Source organism: Mandrillus leucophaeus, unplaced genomic scaffold (assembly GCF_000951045.1).
Source record: "Mandrillus leucophaeus isolate KB7577 unplaced genomic scaffold, Mleu.le_1.0 Scaffold58, whole genome shotgun sequence".
Lineage (NCBI taxonomy): Eukaryota > Metazoa > Chordata > Mammalia > Primates > Cercopithecidae > Mandrillus > Mandrillus leucophaeus.
Genome location: NW_012106252.1, coordinates 4,006,763 through 4,023,590, shown reverse-complemented (window position 1 = coordinate 4,023,590; position 16,828 = coordinate 4,006,763). Strand labels below are relative to the sequence as shown.

At 58.9% G+C, this 16,828-nt stretch overlaps 3 protein-coding genes across 7 annotated transcripts in view; all 3 read left to right on the top strand.

The window, feature by feature from the left end:
• STARD3 (StAR-related lipid transfer (START) domain containing 3) overlaps positions 1-12,593 on the top strand; it is a 26,865-nt gene extending 14,272 nt beyond the window's left edge. The window contains exons 2-15 of one of the 2 annotated variants that reach the window (XM_011999012.1): positions 2,582-2,851; positions 6,125-6,202; positions 6,897-6,974; positions 7,095-7,148; positions 7,518-7,635; positions 7,844-7,942; positions 8,171-8,226; positions 8,579-8,671; positions 9,331-9,393; positions 9,548-9,643; positions 9,943-10,022; positions 10,114-10,218; positions 11,374-11,467; positions 11,929-12,593. In XM_011999012.1, the coding sequence (XP_011854402.1) occupies positions 2,633-2,851; positions 6,125-6,202; positions 6,897-6,974; positions 7,095-7,148; positions 7,518-7,635; positions 7,844-7,942; positions 8,171-8,226; positions 8,579-8,671; positions 9,331-9,393; positions 9,548-9,643; positions 9,943-10,022; positions 10,114-10,218; positions 11,374-11,467; positions 11,929-12,033 (1,338 nt within the window). In that variant the 5' untranslated portion in view covers positions 2,582-2,632 and the 3' untranslated portion in view covers positions 12,034-12,593. The remainder of the gene's footprint in view (positions 1-2,581; positions 2,852-6,124; positions 6,203-6,896; positions 6,975-7,094; positions 7,149-7,517; positions 7,636-7,843; positions 7,943-8,170; positions 8,227-8,578; positions 8,672-9,330; positions 9,394-9,547; positions 9,644-9,942; positions 10,023-10,113; positions 10,219-11,373; positions 11,468-11,928) is intronic. The other variant, XM_011999013.1, reaches the window with a different exon arrangement.
• A 168-nt stretch (positions 12,594-12,761) lies between these two features.
• Positions 12,762-15,650, top strand: TCAP (titin-cap). Of its 4 annotated transcripts, none has more exons than XR_001008097.1 (3): positions 14,123-14,565; positions 14,812-15,396; positions 15,607-15,630. XR_001008097.1 is itself a non-coding variant. In XM_011999009.1 (3 exons), exons 1-2 carry the CDS (start codon positions 14,456-14,458, stop codon positions 15,203-15,205), a joined length of 504 nt encoding a protein of 167 aa, XP_011854399.1. In that variant the 5' UTR covers positions 14,123-14,455; the 3' UTR covers positions 15,206-15,223; positions 15,399-15,643. The 4 variants fall into 4 exon arrangements, 3 of the variants coding, with proteins under 3 accessions (XP_011854398.1, XP_011854399.1, XP_011854401.1); XM_011999009.1 differs by having other exon boundaries at positions 14,812-15,223; positions 15,399-15,643; XM_011999011.1 differs by having other exon boundaries at positions 14,451-14,565; positions 14,812-14,875; positions 14,948-15,650.
• Positions 15,651-16,223: 573 nt separating this feature from the next.
• PNMT (phenylethanolamine N-methyltransferase) overlaps positions 16,224-16,828 on the top strand; it is a 3,633-nt gene continuing 3,028 nt past the window's right edge. The window contains exons 1-2 of the mRNA XM_011999042.1: positions 16,224-16,302; positions 16,476-16,661. Of these exons, the coding sequence (XP_011854432.1) occupies positions 16,224-16,302; positions 16,476-16,661 (265 nt within the window). The remainder of the gene's footprint in view (positions 16,303-16,475; positions 16,662-16,828) is intronic.

The following is a 16,828-nucleotide window of genomic DNA, read 5'->3' as shown; positions in this document are numbered from 1 at the left end:
CTTGAGCCACCGCGCCCGGCCTTAAAACAGTAGGATCCTTCAGCCCAGGAGTTTGAGACCAGCCTGGGTAACATAGTGAGACCCCCGTCTCTAAAAAAAATAAAATAAAATGAATTAGCCTGGTGTGGTGGTGGGCGCCTGTGGTCTCAGCTACTTGGGAGGCTGAGGCAGGAGGATCACTTGAGCTCAGGAGTTGAAGGCTGCAGTGAGCCATGATCGTGCCACTGCACTCCAGCCTGGTTGACAGAGCAAGACCCTGCCTCTAAAAAAACAAACAAAACCCCACACAGATGGAAAGTTACTTTGTGAAACAGATACAAAAGATGAGGAGAGATGGAGAGAGTGAGGAAGGGAGACAGGTCTGGCTGCAAACAAAAGGGCTGTCAGAGACAGGGAAATGTCACCTGCCCCGGAGCTGCGTCCTGTCACCATGAGGGATGTGCCGAGCGTGCAGTCTGGCACAGATCTGGCTGACGGATGTTGAGGGTCCCATTGCCAGCGGCCTGTCACATCCCCTCCCCACTGCCTCTTTCCGGAGCTGAGCCCAGCTTCTCCGTGGCACTGTGGAGATGAACCTGTCTGGGGCTCAGAGTGTGCTGTTGGGAGTAGCCTTGGCCTGGTGCCTCTGCCTCGCCTGTCCCCCTACTCTGCTGCGAACAGTCAGTTCCTGTTCGTGGGGGCTTGCACGGGGCAGAGGGATGGACGAGCTGGCTTGCTCAGAACCTCCTGCCAGCCACAAACTGAGCTGTGCTTGTTTTGGACGTGGTAGACTGAGGGGCCCAGGAAGGTAGTCGACATAGCGAAAGTGTGGTGGGACGTGTCAGGAGGGGAGAGTGGTTAGATCTTGCTTTCCCAAGATCACGGACAAACATCTAGAGCTCCCCTTCCTCTAGCCCCCAAACTGCCCCCTGGTTCTGGGGTGTGGGGGAGACTCAGGGAGCCTCTTGGTCAAGTCCCAGAAGCTCAGGCCCCACCAAGCTGGTGAGTTTTTGCGTCCCTGCTTCAGCTCCTCTCTGGCTCAATGGGACCTTTCCTTCTCACCCAAGGGGTGGGGCCTCTTAGAGCCCAGCACATGGGTGAAGCAGAGACCCTAGGCCTGGGGGCTACCTGCAGGGAGGGAGTGCCAGAGTTCCTTTTGTCTTTAGGGTTCCTGAGAGCCCGATGCTGGCACAGGATGGTAAGGGATTGGGTAAGTCCATTCACCTCTCTGGGCCTTGGTTGTCATATCTGTAAAAGAAGAACCATCCTGCCCTGAGTGGACATGGGGCGGGGGGTGGTAGAGCATCGGGCTGGCCTCCAGAGTGGCTGCTTCCTCCTCTCTTTAGGGTTTGCCCTGTTGCTGTCTGCTGTGTAGCATGGAGCTGAGGGCCAGGAGACCCACTGAGCATTCATTCATTCAACAATCAGGAAGCACCTATTGCCTGAGAGGCATTGTGCTGGGCACCAGGGAGACAGCAATGACCATGTCAGATAAAGCCCCTGAGGCCGTGGAGTTTCCAGTCTAGTGAGAAAAGGGGAAACAGTGAAAACAATAAAGATCATTTCAGTTAGTGACCCAGCTCAGTGAAGAAAGGAAGGCAGCTCACTATGTTATGCTGTGAGTGGGGGCAGCAGGGTGGGAGGCTCTCTGAGAAGAGGACTTTTGAGCTGCCTGTTGAAAGGTCTGTGGGAGAACATTCCAGGCATGGGGAGAGCCAGATCCAAGGTCCCAAGGCAGGACAGGACAGCTGTATTGAGGGATGTAAAAGAAGGCCAGAGTGGCGGTGGCAGCAAGACGGGAAGAAGGGCTGGGCAGAGGCCACCCCGCAGGGCTGGACTGGGAGGGCCTGGTGAGGAGGAGACTGTTAGCCTGAGAAGGGTGGGGAACCCTGGGAGGGCATTGGAACGCGTTCTCTAGGCCAGCTGTGTGAAGAGCAGGAGGATGAGAGAGGCAGCCTGGAGGCCCATCCGTGAGAAGCAGATTGCAGTGGTCCAGGAAGAGATGGTGGTGGTTGGGCCTGGGCAGGGCAAGGGGCGGTGGAGCTGAGAGGGACCAAGATGCCTGCTCTCCATAGCTCCAGATACACAGACACTGCTCTAGGAAGGCCCTCCCAGTTGCCATGGATTAGGGGGTGGGAGGGGAAGATTGGCTGCTGGGAGGGAATGTGGCTTTGTGCTTGGAAAACAAAGAACAGAGCTTGGGGCCCTCTTCTCCTGGGGGTGGTGGCAGGCCCAGAGGCTGTTGACAGGACCAGAGGCTGGAGCTCAGGGCTGGGCCTGGCAGGAGCAGGCTGCGGCCCCAGGGATCCGGGAGTGGGTAGGTGCCCAGCAGAGGGACCCCAGAACCCTCCAGGGGTGAACCCTGTGGCTACTGGGCTTGGGGCAGGGAGCACCAGGAAGGACAGATAATTAGCGGAATGCTCAGCCCTGCAACCTAGGAGCCAGGCTGTTTGGTGGAGGACGTTTGGGCAACAGTGCCCTGGGCCGTGGGCTTGGGACTCAGTGTGGGGACAAATGCATTTGGGAGCCAATGGCAACCCTGGGGGCTGTGTGGGAGGGACAGGAGGAGGTTGACTGGACTCTGCCTTTGCGTCTCTCCCAGCCCTGCCGCTGAGGCCCCGCCCTCCCCGCCCTGAGGTGGGGGCCCACCAGGATGAGCAAGCTGCCCGGGGAGCTGGCCCGAGACTTGGAGTGCAGCCTGCCCGCCGTGGCCTCCCTGGGCTCCTCACTGTCCCACAGCCAGAGCCTCTCCTCGCACCTCCTTCCGCCACCTGAGAAGCGCAGGGCCATCTCTGATGTTCGCCGCACCTTCTGTCTCTTTGTCACCTTCGACCTGCTCTTCATCTCCCTGCTCTGGATCATCGAACTGAATGTGAGTGGAGGCGAGATTGGGGCACAGGCTGTGTTGCAGGCCACCCAGGCCTCCGTTTGTCCATCTGCCACATGGGAGGGCTGCCTCTCCCCTGGGGTTGGTTAGCTGGGTAAAATGAAGACTGGGAGGAACAACAGGGGTTCTCATATTCTGAATGAAGAGCTGTGGAGGGGTTCGGAGCGGTTGCATCATTTGGCCAAGGTCCCTCTGCATGCACATGCGTGAAGGCCACGGCCTTGAACCCACCCTCTGGCTCCAGAGTTCATGCTCTTGGCCTCTGCCCCATACTGCCCCCTAGTGGAGGCTCCCGAGAGAGGAGGAGGGGGAGACCTAGCTCTGGCTGATCTGTTGAAACCTTTGTCTTCTTTCTGCCTGCCACTGCCCCACTGCTCCACTGCCCTCCAGCTCCAGTTGGTTCATTCATTTGTTTGTTCATTCATTCATTCATTCGTTCATTCAGCAAACATTGTTTGAGTTTCTGCTGTGTCCTAGGCACTGTGCTAAAAGCAGATGCTAGCCACGTGTGGTGTGCACACCTGTTGTCCCAGCTGTTTGGGAGTCTGAGGTGGGAGGATCACTTGAGCCCAGAAGTCTGAGGCTGCAGTGAGCCATGATTGCACCACTGCATTCCAGCCTGGGTGACAGACTGAGACCCTGACTCAAATAAATAAATAAATAAATAAAAGCAGAGGGCAGAGTGGGAAGCAAAACAGGAAAAACTCCCAGTTCCCAGTGGCTCTAATAAGATGCTGCTGGGCAGCCTGGAGACCAGAGCTGCCCCACCCCCACCCCCACCCCACATAGTGCTTGGCCCACCCTCGGGAACACAGTCTAGTTGGCAGTGGCCTGATCTGGTCTCCGGGCAGGGCCAAGCCCACAGAAGCAGGAGCTCTGGAAGCTGGGCACTCCAGGCTCAGTTCTGTCCCAGCTCCTCCTCGGAATTGACCCGATGACCTCAGCAAGGGACTCGGCCCCACGAGTCCTCCCCTTGTTTTCCTTCTGCAGCGTGGGCTCCCCATCAGAGTTCTGGATGGCAGGGCCCTTCCTCCAGGTCTCAAGCTTATGTGACAAGAAAACAATGTCTTGTTAATAGAGGTGATGAGCTCGGAGAAGGGGCCAGCTCGGGGCAAAGAAAATAAGTTTGATGCTGGGCATGTTGAGCTAGAGGGAGAGACAGGGCTCTGAGGGTGACTGTCCATTGTGCCCTGGAGATGAGCTGGCACCTTCAGTGAGCTGGAGCCACGGCCATGGATGGCCCTAGGGGCCATCTTACCCATGAAAAAGCTGTGGCCCAGCAGGCTCAGGGCCTTCTGCAGAGCTTCTGAGGTCTTTGGCAGACTTCCTTTTCAAGGTCCCATCCGACATCAAAGCAAACACTAAAACTTACCTGCATCCTTCATTGAATACATGTTTCCTTACCCAAGAAGAGCTGAAAAGATTTTGATAAGTTTACTTTTGTTTTGTTTTTTTGTTTTGAGACAGGGTCTCTCTCTGTTGGCCAGGCTGGAGTGCAGTGGTGTGACCACAGCTCACTGTAGCCTCCGACTCCTAGGTTCAAAGGTTCCTCCCACCTCAGCCTCCCCGGTAGCTGGGACCACAGGTGCACCACCACGTGTGGCTATTTTTTTTTTTTTTTTTTTGGTAGAGGTGGAGTCTCACTATGTTGCCCAAGCTGGTCTCAAACTGCTGGGCTCAAGTGATCCTCCCATCTTGGCTTCTCACAGTGCTGGGATTAGAGGCATGAGCCACTGTGCCTGACCTCTGTAATTGTGCCTTTGAAGTTATTTGGCTGTGTTGGCTGCGATTGCTCTGCAGTCCTCATGCATACCTGGGAATATTGCAAAGTGAGAAGGTCTAACTTACTAATTGTTTTCAGATGTCATGAAACATTTCAGAATCCTGCATTGAACAATTAGTAGAGTGCGCATGATGTTTCCCTTGGCAGACATTTAATACTGTATTGATTTTCAGTCTTGTAGTTTTAGTTTTATATTTGGGAGCATATATATTTTTAGTTCGCTGACAGACTGTGTCTGTGTTGCCCAGTGGTTATAAGGACCTCAGTAGGGTCGTGCTGAGCAGGGGATTTGGAGCCAGAGAGTGGCAAAGCAGGGGCTGAGACTTGGCTCTCCCGAGTCCTGATCAGTCAGCACCAGTGGGTGCCCAGGCTGGAGAGAAGAGGAAGGAGGACAGAGCTCTGAGGCCCAGTGACTGAGGGTGGAAGGGGCTGCAGAGCCCAGGACAGAGTCTGAGGAGCAAGAGGAGTGTTGGGTGGTGTGGGTTGGGTGGGGTGGGTAGGTGGCAGGCCTGGAGGCCTCATCAGCAGCCAGAGGAGAGGCGGCATCAGATTTCGTGGGGCTGGGGTGGGCTTGAGGTAGAGAGGCACATGGTGGGGCTGTGTGCTCAGTGGGGGAGCATCTGTATCTTTAACAAGCCTCCCCCTGCCAGATTTGGCTGCCCTGCTGGAGAGCAGAAGCCCCGGTGTAGGCAGTTGTGAGGGGTCTTCCTCTCCAGGGTTCCTGGGCTCTATCGCCCAGAGTCCCCCTGTGTCCTCTCTTCTCCAAGGTGGCTGAAGAAGCCTAGGCCTGTCACCCCTGTCCTTCCAAGGAGTCAGGCCAGAGTCTGGCCTGCTGTCCGTCTAGTTCCCTCAGACCTCTGGACATTGGAGTCGGGGCCAAGGCCTCAGGGGTCCTGGTAAAAATGTCTGGCTGACTGGGGTAGGGACAGGGGCAAGGACACATCTACTCTGTCTCCACCCTCTCCAGCAGCGTGATGGATTTTGCCCATTAAGCATAAACCTAATCAATTGATTTGCTACCTGAGGCTCTGTCTGACACCACTGCCCACCCCCAGCCCCCATCAGCTCAGATGGATTATTTGGCTGGGAAGATGGAGCACTGCAGTGCCGGGAGGGAGATGGAATTCCGTCAGAGGTGGGCTTCCGGCGCCCTTCTGCTGGCCCTGTGTAGGGCGCATTGCCTCCCCTGCACAGCCCCCAAGCCTCCCAGCCTGCCCCTTCCTGGGCAGGGTGCTGGAAGCTAGCCCTGCCTATCAGGGCGGCCTGGATCCTTAGGGGAGTGGTATTGGTGTCTGAGGTCTCTGGCCTTGGGCTGAGCTCCCTTGGTGCTTCTGGGGCCCCCTGGTGGTGGCTTAGCACTAACGGCCTCCCCTCCAGGTTCCTCCTTCCCCTACCTCTTGCCACTTCTGGAAGGTGAGGGGCAGCCCCAGGCCCTTGCTTCTACCTGCAGAGCTCTTCCTATCTCCCTCTCACAGACCAACACAGGCATCCGCAAGAACTTGGAGCAGGAGATCATCCAGTACAACTTCAAAACTTCCTTCTTCGACATCTTCGTGAGTGGCCTTGGGAGATCCCAGGGACCCTGGAGGCAGAGAGGGAGCAGGGAAATGACTTCCGCTGGGTTCTCTTTCTGCAGCGTATATCCAGTCTGATCAGAGAGTCAGCTCCCATCCTTTGGGAGCCATCAGTCGTTAAAACCTTTTTTCCACAAGGCCGGGCACGGTGGCTCATGCCTGTTATCCTAGCACTTTGGGAGGCCGGGGTGGGTGGATCACTTGAGGTTAGGAGTTTGAAACCAGCTTGGCCATCATGGTGAAACCCCATCTCTACTAAAAGTACAAAAAATTAGCTGGGCGTGGTGGTGCGCGCCTATAATCCCAGTTACTTGGGAGGCTGAGGCAGGAGAATCACTTGAACTCGGGAGGCGGAGGTTGCAGTGAGCCAAGATTGTGCCACCGCTTTCCAGCCTGGGCAACAGAGTGAGACTCTGTCTCAAAAAAATAAATAAATAAATAACCTTTCCTCCACAAAGCCCCCGTCAGAGAGCCCCAGGTGGGAGAGGGAAGATAAGACCCCTGTCCAAGGTTACATCCAAATTGTCCCAGAGAAATGCTGACTCAGTCGTTGTCCCCTGAGGTGTGCATGCCCATAGGGAGGGAATGTGGGGGCAGGACCAGAGGGGAGGTCAGCCTGCAGCACGGTGGGGGGCATTAGCTTCCTGTGATAGCCTGGCTCCCATCCCACCAGGTCCTGGCCTTCTTCCGCTTCTCTGGACTGCTCCTGGGCTATGCCGTGCTGCGGCTCCAGCACTGGTGGGTGATTGCGGTAAGATGCCACTTCCCTGGCAGCTCCTGGGCCCTGGAAGGGCTGGTGGAAGGGATGGGATGGAGGAGGACTCACTTCTCAGCCTCTGCCTTCCCCTTCCTCCTTCCCTCCCCTGGGCAGGTCACGACGCTGGTGTCCAGTGCATTCCTCATTGTCAAGGTCATCCTCTCTGAGGTCAGTGGCTCAGGGTCTGGCCAGTCTGGTGGGCATCAGACCTCAGTGGTATGCTTCTAGAGAGGAGCATTTCTCTAATTTGGGGTGTCTGTCCCTGTTGTCCGGATTAGGGGGAGAGGGAATCCTGTGCTTTGGTATCTCTAAGGAATCATCCTTCCCTGACTTAGCCCCCTGAAGCTCCAAGAATCAGAAAGTTATTCCTCCAGCCTAATCCCAGTTTATCCTGCTGCAGACTTGAGAGGGTTCCCAAGCAGCTGGTACCAGGAATGGGGTATATGCCAGTTTGGCTGGCTAGAGTTGGTAGCCACAGGAGAGGGCTCTGGGTTTGGGGTGACCCCTGCCATGGAGCTCAGCCCCCTCCCTCCACAGCTGCTCAGCAAAGGGGCATTTGGCTACCTGCTCCCCATCGTCTCCTTCGTCCTCGCCTGGTTGGAGACCTGGTTCCTTGACTTCAAAGTCCTACCCCAGGAAGCCGAAGAGGAACGATGTGAGGGCTCATGGGTAGGGGGGTGCAGCGAGGGTTGCCCCAGCCCCAAGGGAGGGGAGTTGCGGGCATGACAGTCAGTCTGAAGCATCTTGCCACCTCTGAGCAGCCTCCAGTAACCTGAGGGGGAGCTTGGCTGTTGGTACCCCAGGCTGCTAGGGTGTTACTGTGCTCAGTCTGGGACTGTGGCGGCCCATGTCTGCTCCTCCAGGGTATCTTGCCGCCCAGGCTGCTGTTGCCCGTGGACCCCTGCTGTTCTCCGGTGCTCTGTCCGAGGGACAGTTCTATTCACCCCCAGAATCCTTTGCAGGTGAGGGCTGGTGTGTGGGGGAACTGCTTTCAGGGAGGGGCCTTGTGAGGAATGGGGTAGGCTGGGTCTGTTCTTTCTATTCCTTCTATCAGGCTCCCTGGGGAAAGCCAACAACCCTCTCCCACACACTTTTATCCCCCACATCCTTGCACTCACATACCCGAACCCCACTACCTCCCCACACTCTCCCCACCCCTTGCCATTGTCATCTGTGCCTGTTTTCTGCAGGGTCTGACAATGAATCAGATGAAGAAGTTGCTGGAAAGAAAAGTTTCTCTGCTCAGGTATTTGCCTGCCTATCCCCAACCCCTGCCCTTGGAATGGGCGCCTGGAGGAGGGCCAGTGCAGGGGTCAGCCGGGGTGGGCAGGGGTTTCCCAGTAGAGGCTGAACCTCGGGCAATGCCCATCTGAATGCCCCTCCACCAGTCCAGCCCCCCAGGTCTGCCTCATGGTTGGGCGCACAGGAGGAGCAGCCACAGGCCTGCAGGGCCCAGGGAGACCAGCCCAGATCCCCCACATGTGACTGGGCCAGGCCCCTCTGGGAAGCATGTGGTATGTCTAGAGAGAGAACAGGCCACGAACATGGGGAGTTGTAGGCCCCAGGCTGACCCCTCGCTGCCTTCTGCTTCCGTCCAGGAGCGGGAGTACATCCGCCAGGGGAAGGAGGCCACAGCAGTGGTGGACCAGATCTTGGCCCAGGAAGAGAACTGGAAGTTTGAGAAGAATAATGTAAGAAGCCCTCTCCCACCTGACCTTCCCATGCGTGTTAGGAGTTTCTGTTCCCTTTTCTGAGGCCTCAGGAGGAAACCCAAGGATTACATGGGTTGGAGCCATATTCCTGCCCCAAGAGAGGGAGCTGGGCCCTCGGGTCGGCAGGAGGCCGAACTGGATTGGACGTTTCCCCCACCCCCCTCGGCCCCCTCTTCCCGGCACCACCCTGTCTTTACTTCCCTGCTGTTCTGCCCCCTTGGCTCCAGGCTTTGAAGGGGAAGCCAGGCTTCTGCTCTGCGTCCGTTGTTTCATTTCATGATCAAAACAACGTTATCTACAAAGATCGTAGAGCGCTTGGAAAACAGAGGGAAACATGCCCCAGACCCTCTCCCTGGCCAGTTCCTGTGGCAGCCCCATTGGCCTGGAGACATGGCTTTTCGTGGTTGCAGCGGCAGCTGTGCCCCCGTCTTTTAACTCAGCATCAAAAGCCTCTCTCCCGCCAGTGCTGTAGGTTTGTTAGAGCTGCTGTTTTGTAACAACTGCTCAGGTAGCCCCAGACTCCTGGAGTTTTCCACCCTGTGCTGTTAAAAACCTGCCCTGCCTGTCACCCATTTCTGTGGCACCAGCCCACCCCCTGCCTCCACTCTCCTCCCTGCCACCTTCTGTCCCTGCCACAGGAATATGGGGACACCGTGTATACCATTGAAGTTCCCTTTCACGGCAAGACGTTCATCCTGAAGGTGAGTGAGGGGAGCGGGTGTCCTGGAGCCCCAGACAGCACAGGAGGCTCTAGGAAGGGGCTGAGGGGTCCTCTGGTGGGTGCCCACCAAGAGGGAAGGATTGGTCTGCCCGAGCCCATCTGGCACCACCCAGCCCTCTGCCGCCCTGTCCCAGACCTTCCTGCCCTGCCCTGCGGAGCTCGTGTACCAGGAGGTGATCCTGCAGCCCGAGAGGATGGTGCTGTGGAACAAGACAGTGACCGCCTGCCAGGTGAGCCCAGTGGCTGCCTCTTAAGGCACAGATTGGGGCACAGCCACGCCCCAGTGGGATCACTGAAGCACTCTGCGCCTCAGCTGCCCCATGTGTACAGTGGGTGTAATGGTAACAGTGCCTGCTCGAGAGGGTTGGGAGGAGGGCAGGAGGAGTGCTCATCAGGTGCTGCCCAGGGCCTGCGGATGGCGATAGCTCTTAGTAAAGGGCCCGGGCAGAGGAGGCTGGCCTGGGGAGTTCCCATCCCTGGGGTTTTCCTGGGGCCACCTGTTCCAAAAGTCTCCGTTGATGGCCCCCAGATTCTGCAGCGAGTGGAAGACAACACCCTTATCTCCTATGACGTGTCTGCAGGGGCTGCGGGCGGCGTGGTCTCCCCAAGGTGAGTCCCTGCCGGGCCCCCTCCTCTCAGCCAGGCCTTCTGCACTTTGGCTTTGGGTCATTGTCCCCTGAACTAACCCTCCCTCCCGCAGGGACTTTGTGAATGTCCGGCGCATTGAGCGGCGCAGGGACCGATACTTGTCATCAGGGATCGCCACCGCACATAGTGCCAAGCCCCCGACGCACAAATATGTCCGGTGAGCCTCACTTTGCCTGGGGTCACCCCTGCCAGCCCCTCCCCTGGGAGCATTGAGCAGCACAGGGTACAGCATGTACAGCTGGGCACTTCCCCTGCTGAGGCTGCGTTCCTGTTTCCTGTCCCGCTGGGCTCTGCTCCTCCCGGCCACTAATCCTGCTAATCTTGCTGCTCTGTCTGTGGAGGTGGGGAGTGGTGGACAGCTGGAACCAAGCCACCTGGAGGGGTGGAGGGGACATGCAGCGGTGGCTGGCCATGGATGGGGACCCGTGCAGGGAAGGGGCCTGAGAGTCATGTGCTCACCCTGGGCTGATTGACCTGAGCAGGACGCTCTATGCTCTGGGTTTCATCTTCCTGCCTGGAGACTTGGGTCCCCTTTCGTCCCCCTCACCCTGTCCTCACTCCCTCACCTTTCTTTGGAGTGGCTCAGGAGTCCCCCAAAGATAAAGGGATTATGGTCTTCCCGCATCTGTGCCTGGGCTTCTGAAGTCTTCCCTTTTGTCTAGTCTTAGGCTGTGGTGCTGTGGGTGGCCCCCTCCCATAGACCCCACTCTTCCCCATCTCCTCCTGGGTTCCAGCAGGAGCACTGTTCTTTGGATAGGGTGCCAGGCTCTGCTTTGGGCACTGGACAGACTTGCTGGGTGCAGGGCAAGCTTACTTCCTCTCTGGATGCCAACTTCCTTATCTGCGGAGTGGGCTCAGGCATGCTTAGTGGAGCTGAGGGAGAATGAAATGGTGATGGGATGTGAACTGTGCCTCCCAAGCTTAGTCTCCTCCTGAGCAGGTGTCCCCTCCTGAAAGGGAAGGGGTAAGAAGTGCCAGCCCAGCCTACTCTGCCATAGCAGGGCTGACCTGGAATCTGTGGACAGAGTGGATGAGGGCTGGGAAGGTGGTGAGCTCCCTGCCCCTGGGGGTGTGCAAGCACTAACAGGCTGTTGGAGGATTCAAGCATCACAGAGTGGGTGGGGGTGGAGGGCCGATTCTCAGCCCCTGGGACACCTGTGCTAAGCCTTGTTCAGACAGGGTAGCTCTGCCTTTCTGCTTCCAGCCCAGTCCCAGCTGGGCCAAGAATGGAGGGTGAGTGGTGGGGGCTGCTGGGGGGTGTCAGGGCCTCACTCTGTTCCAAAAGTCCCCCCAATGACGCCTCTTTCCATAGGGGAGAGAATGGCCCTGGGGGCTTCGTCGTGCTCAAGTCGGCCAGTAACCCCCGTGTCTGCACCTTTGTCTGGATTCTTAATACAGATCTCAAGGTGGGGTGCTGGGGGGCTGCCAGGTGGGTTCCGTGGAGTAGAGGGGACCCTGCTGCTGCCTTGGTTGCTGCGTGACCTTGGGAGCTCTCTGCCATGCCTGGGCCTCCCCTGTGTCAGCTCCTTTCTTACTTGAAAACTCGGGTCAGGGTCCAGATGGTCTCTTAGCCCTGGATTGCTGTAGGGCATGTGCCCCCACTTCTTACCTCTGAGTCCTGAGGCCCTGAGGAGGGGTGGCTGGTGGCCAGCCCAGCCCAGCCCCACCCTGGTCTGTTTGTGTGGCTGGTGCCAAGAGCCAGGCCCAGCATGTTCTTCCCGCCAGGGGTGAGTGGGAGAGGGCGGCCCAGGCTGGATTCCAGAGCTGCACCTGCATTCTGACCCAGAGCCCCCCTGCTGGTGCCAGCTGCAAGGGGAGACCCTGCTGAGGGCAAGCCGTCAAGTGACTTCTGCCTGCCTTCCCCCAGGGCCGCCTGCCCCGGTACCTCATCCACCAGAGCCTCGCGGCCACCATGTTTGAATTTGCCTTTCACCTGCGACAGCGCATCAGCGAACTAGGGGCTAGGGCGTGACTGTGCCCCACCCACCCTGCGGGCCAGGGTCCTGTCGCCACCACTTCCAGAGCCAGAAAGGGGGCCAGTTGGGCTTCCGCTGCCCACATAGGACCTGGCCCCAGGTTGTCACCCTCCACCAAGCCATGCAGTGCCTGGAGTCGACTGTCTGAGCAGGCTGTGGGGTGGAGCACTGGACTCTGGGGCTCCCCTGGCTGGAGAAAGTGGGGTCTGGCCTGCTGATGTTTACATGGTGCCCTGCCTCCTGGAGGAGCAGATTGCTGTCCCCTGCCTTGCCAGGGCAGGGTCTGGGCTGGGCGCCTGACTTGGCTGGGGAGGGCCAGCGCGGGGGCAGGGCAGGGCAGGCTAGGCTGTCACCGTGTGAAGATGAAGGGGTTCTTCATCTGCCTGCGCTCTCGTGGGTTTTTTTAGGATTATTGAAAGAGTCTGGGACCCTTGTTGGGGAGTGGGTGGCAGGTGGGAGTGGGCTGCTGGCCATGAATCTCTGCCTCTCCCAGGCTGTCCCCCTCCTTCCAGGGCCTCCTGGGGGACCTTTGTAATTTAAGCCAATTAAAAATATGGACTCAAAAAAAAAAAAAAAACAATTCCAGCCCCTCCCGCTGCCTTGCCTCTTGAGGGAAGAGGAAGGCAGGCAGCAGCTTGGATGAAGAGGGAGACCCCTCACACAACCTCTCCTGGGCTCACAGGAGGGCGGAGCCTGGGGAGCCAGTTCCTGGAACATGCCCCCCCTTTCCTGACCTGTTCAACTGAGCAGATGACTGGTCAGAAAAAATGCCCGCCCCCTGCCAGGCCTCAGCTGGGCAAGTTAAAGTCTCTAGTCCAGGAATGGAGGTGGGGGTATGGGCACCTGGCAGTGCTCACAGCAACCTTGACTGTGTGGCCTGAAGGTGGGGCCTGAGCTTCAGGGTCACTGAGGCATCTCTGGGATCCCAGCCACCTGGAGCCCCGGACCTCCCAGACGCCACTCACCCATTGCCTCTCCCCCCACCGCACTCACACCAGGGGCAGCCTGGAGCCGGGATCGCAGGGCGGGGCCAGGCCACTGCCCTCCTCCTCCCTCCTGGCTGGCTGCCCCCTTGCCTGCCTGCACGGAGGCTTCCAGCAGAGCCAGCTTCTTCAGAGCCAGGTGGATCCTGTCTTGGTCCTGCCTAGGTGTGTGACCCTGGGCGAATCTACCTCTCTCAGCTTCTGCTTCCTACTTTATGAAAATGTGACTGATGTCACAGGGTTGTTATGAGATTAAAAGATACGAAGAACCGGGCACAGTGCTCAGTAATCAGTAGTCTGCAATTCTGCACCCAGGTGGGTGCCCATGGGCCTTACCTGCTCCTGGGTACTCTGCTGTCCCCACGGGGTCCTGAGCTCAGCCCCTGTCACTGCCTCTCCTGCTGCCCTTTGCTTTGTCCACTCGGCAATGTTCTCACTCATCCCCCCACGCCTACCACCTGTGTGCCAGCTTCTTGGACCATGAGTTGCCACTCCTGGGGTGCTGGACTGTCCCCACAGCCATCTGTCTCCCCTGCTCCCCATGAAGGAGAGCCAGTCCCCTCCCAGGTAGCACATCAGAGCTGGCAGGCTCCAGAGGTCTTCTGGTCCTCTTGTAGTGGCCAGAAAGTGGGGAAAGGGGCCCAGAGAGGGGCAGGAACTGACACATGGTCACACAGGCTATTTATGGCTGATCTGGAGCTGGAGCCAGGCCTTCTGTCATCCATCAGAGCCCCTGGATTTCCATTTCACCCAACACAGAGTGTTGGGGTAGAACCGGAGGCCCCCTTCACCCCTACTGTCCTGTCTCCTAAGACCACTTATCTGACCACCAGCTGTGGGGAAGGAAAACACTTGACCAAAGCTTATGCCCCAGGTTCCCAGGTGTGGAATTGACTTCCTGTGCCCCTGCTGGTGTGGTGAGGGTGACTGGGGACGAGGCACTAGGCCTTCGGTGCAGGCGCCTGAGGACGTGGTTGCACTGTCCCTTCTGGGGATGTGCCCTTGAGCCCAGGCAGAGGAGAGCACAGCCAGGGCAGGACCTGGCAGCCCTGGTACAGAGCCCAGAGGGGGCATCAGTTCCTGCTGGTCCTGTTCTGTTTACAGACAAGCTGCTGTCCTCCCTGCAAAGGGGAGTGGGTGGGGCAGAGGGCAAGTGCCAGGGGGGCACGAGGCTGGGCATGTGGCTGGCCTGAGACGGTGTCTGAGTAATGTCAGGCACCTGGAGGCATAGGGCCCTGGACCCCAGACCTCTGACCAGGGAGCAGCCAGCGTCCAGGTACCCTAACCCCTGCCCTGGGTGCGGCGTCCCCCCATTAGTGAGTCTTGGCTCTGCTTATAGCACCTGACACCAGAGGGGCCGAAAATAGCCCCTGGAGAAGGGGGAGGAGGGGGCTATTTAAAGGGCCTGGGAGGGGAGAGGGAGTGAGGAGTGATCATGGCTACCTCAGAGCTGAGCTGCGAGGTGTCCGAGGAGAACTGTGAGCGCCGGGAGGCCTTCTGGGCAGAATGGAAGGATCTGACACTGTCCACACGGCCTGAGGAGGGGTGAGTGTGGGTCTGCCAGAGTCCTGCCTCTGCTCCTCCAAAGCACCCTCACTGAGCCCTGAGGCCAGAGCATGAAGCCCTGGAGAAATTTCTGGGGGTGGGGGAAGGAAGAATGCCCCATGGGAAGAGCAAAGGGGAACCACCCCTCCCGCTCCCAGGTCCCAGCAGCCCTGGGGAGCCCCCCACCCAGCCTGTTCCCGGAGAGCAACAGCTCCCAAGAACTCACTGCCCCTCCCCTCTCCCTAGCTGCTCCCTGCATGAGGAGGACACCCAGAGACATGAGACCTACCACCAGCAGGGGCAGTGCCAGGCGCTGGTGCAGCGCTCGCCCTGGCTGGTGATGCGGATGGGCATCCTCGGCCGTGGGCTGCAGGAGTACCAGCTGCCCTACCAGCGGGTACTGCCACTGCCCATCTTCACCCCTGCCAAGATGGGCGCCACCAAGGAGGAGCGCGAGGACACCCCCATCCAGCTGCAGGAGCTGCTGGCGCTGGAGACAGCCCTGGGTGGCCAGTGTGTGGACCGCCAGGAGGTGGCTGAGATCACCAAGCAGCTGCCCCCTGTGGTGCCTGTCAGCAAGCCTGGTGCCCTTCGTCGCTCCCTGTCCCGCTCCATGTCCCAGGAAGCACAGAGAGGCTGAGAGCGACTGTGACTTGGGCTCCGCTGTGCCCGCCCTGGGCTGGGCCCTTCCTGGCTAGGACTGTGGAGGGGAGCTGCTGGCCATGGCTGCTTTGTAGTTTGCCCAGAGTTGGGGGTTAGGGGAGGAGGGAGCCAGAGGCCAGGATGCCTGAGCCCCCTGAGTTCCCAAAGGGAGGGTGGCAGAGACGGTGGGCACTAAGGGTGGAGAGTTGGGGGCCAGCACAGCTGAGGACCCTCAGCCCCAGGAGAAGGGACAAAAGATACTGGTGAGGGCAAGAGGTGCCTGGGAGGAGTGGCCCTGATCCAGGAAAATGTGAGGGGAATCTGGAATGCTCTAGGCAGAAGAAGCTGGGAGGGAGGGGGAGGTGAAGAGGGCAGAGGCAAGGATGGTGGGGCCCCCAGCACCTTCTGTTAGTGCCGCAATAAATGCTCAATCATGTGCCAGAGTTGTGTCTCTTTCCTTGTGGTTGTCGGGGCTGGCCCATGGGTGTCCCCCCAGTGCCCACTTCTGGGACCAGGCTCTGCATCTGAGCTAAATATGGCAGAGCTAATGAGTACGCCCCATACTTGCGGTGGAGAGGCCAGGACAGAACTATAAACAGAGTGCTGTCTCCAGTCTCCTTCCCGTACCCTGACCCATGCCCAGTCCTGGCATCTGTGTTCAGCCCCCTGGCACTGGGTGGTACCCAGCAAGCCAGCTGGCATCCAGAGTTTGTTTCAACGATGTCTCGTGGAGAATATAGAGGGGCTGGTGCCAGGACTGTCCTTGGCTTTGCCTCAGGGTGTGAACAGGGTCAGTGACCTCAAAGCTAACCTGCCTCTCAGTTCTGAATCCAAGCAGAATCAATCCTCGGCTGTGTCTCGATCCACCCTCCCTGCCCTGGAAGCCAGGGAAGGTTGGAGGTGCTAGGGGTCAGGTTCCTCTCTGTGACCCCTGCAGCTGTTGTGGTGACTCATGTCCCAACCTGGCTGCCTCTCCCAAGGAGACTTTCCCCTGGGGACAAGCGGGAGGGGAGGACATGGACGAGGCCCGCATCAAGCGGGTCCAGGAACCCACGGTGGCAGGAGCTGGGCTGGTGGCCTACCCAGGGCAGAAGGGTCCCGGACTCATCCATAGGGGAAGGAAGGGGTCTTCAGGGAGACCACGGAGATGCCACAGGCAGAATTGGCTTCCCATCCGGGAGATAGGTGGGGACTCCCTGGCATTTTGACAGCCAGGACCTGGGGCGCTGAGCAGAACCTGCAGGCCTGACCTGGCCGCTCCTTTGGAGCAAAGCTGGAGTGTGGGCTGCGAGAGGAGAGGGGTCAGAGCCCCTGCATCCGCAGGACCCCAAATCGGCTGGGCCCCAAGGCCCGGACTGCGCCCCCTGGTGGCCCTAGCGGCCCTCGGCGAATGCGTCCTGCCTCTCCTCCGCCCAAGCCCTCTGCCCTCACCTGGGTCCGGTGCTCCCGACGTGGTGGGAACAACCCGAACTCGAACTTACGGTCCTCGGCAGCCCCCCAGATAAGCGGCTGGGAACCCGCGGGGCCCGCAGGGGAGGCCCGGCTGTTCCGCCCGCTGAGTGCATTAGCACAGCTCACCTCCCCTATCGCGCCTGCCATCGGACGGGCGGTGCCGCGCCCT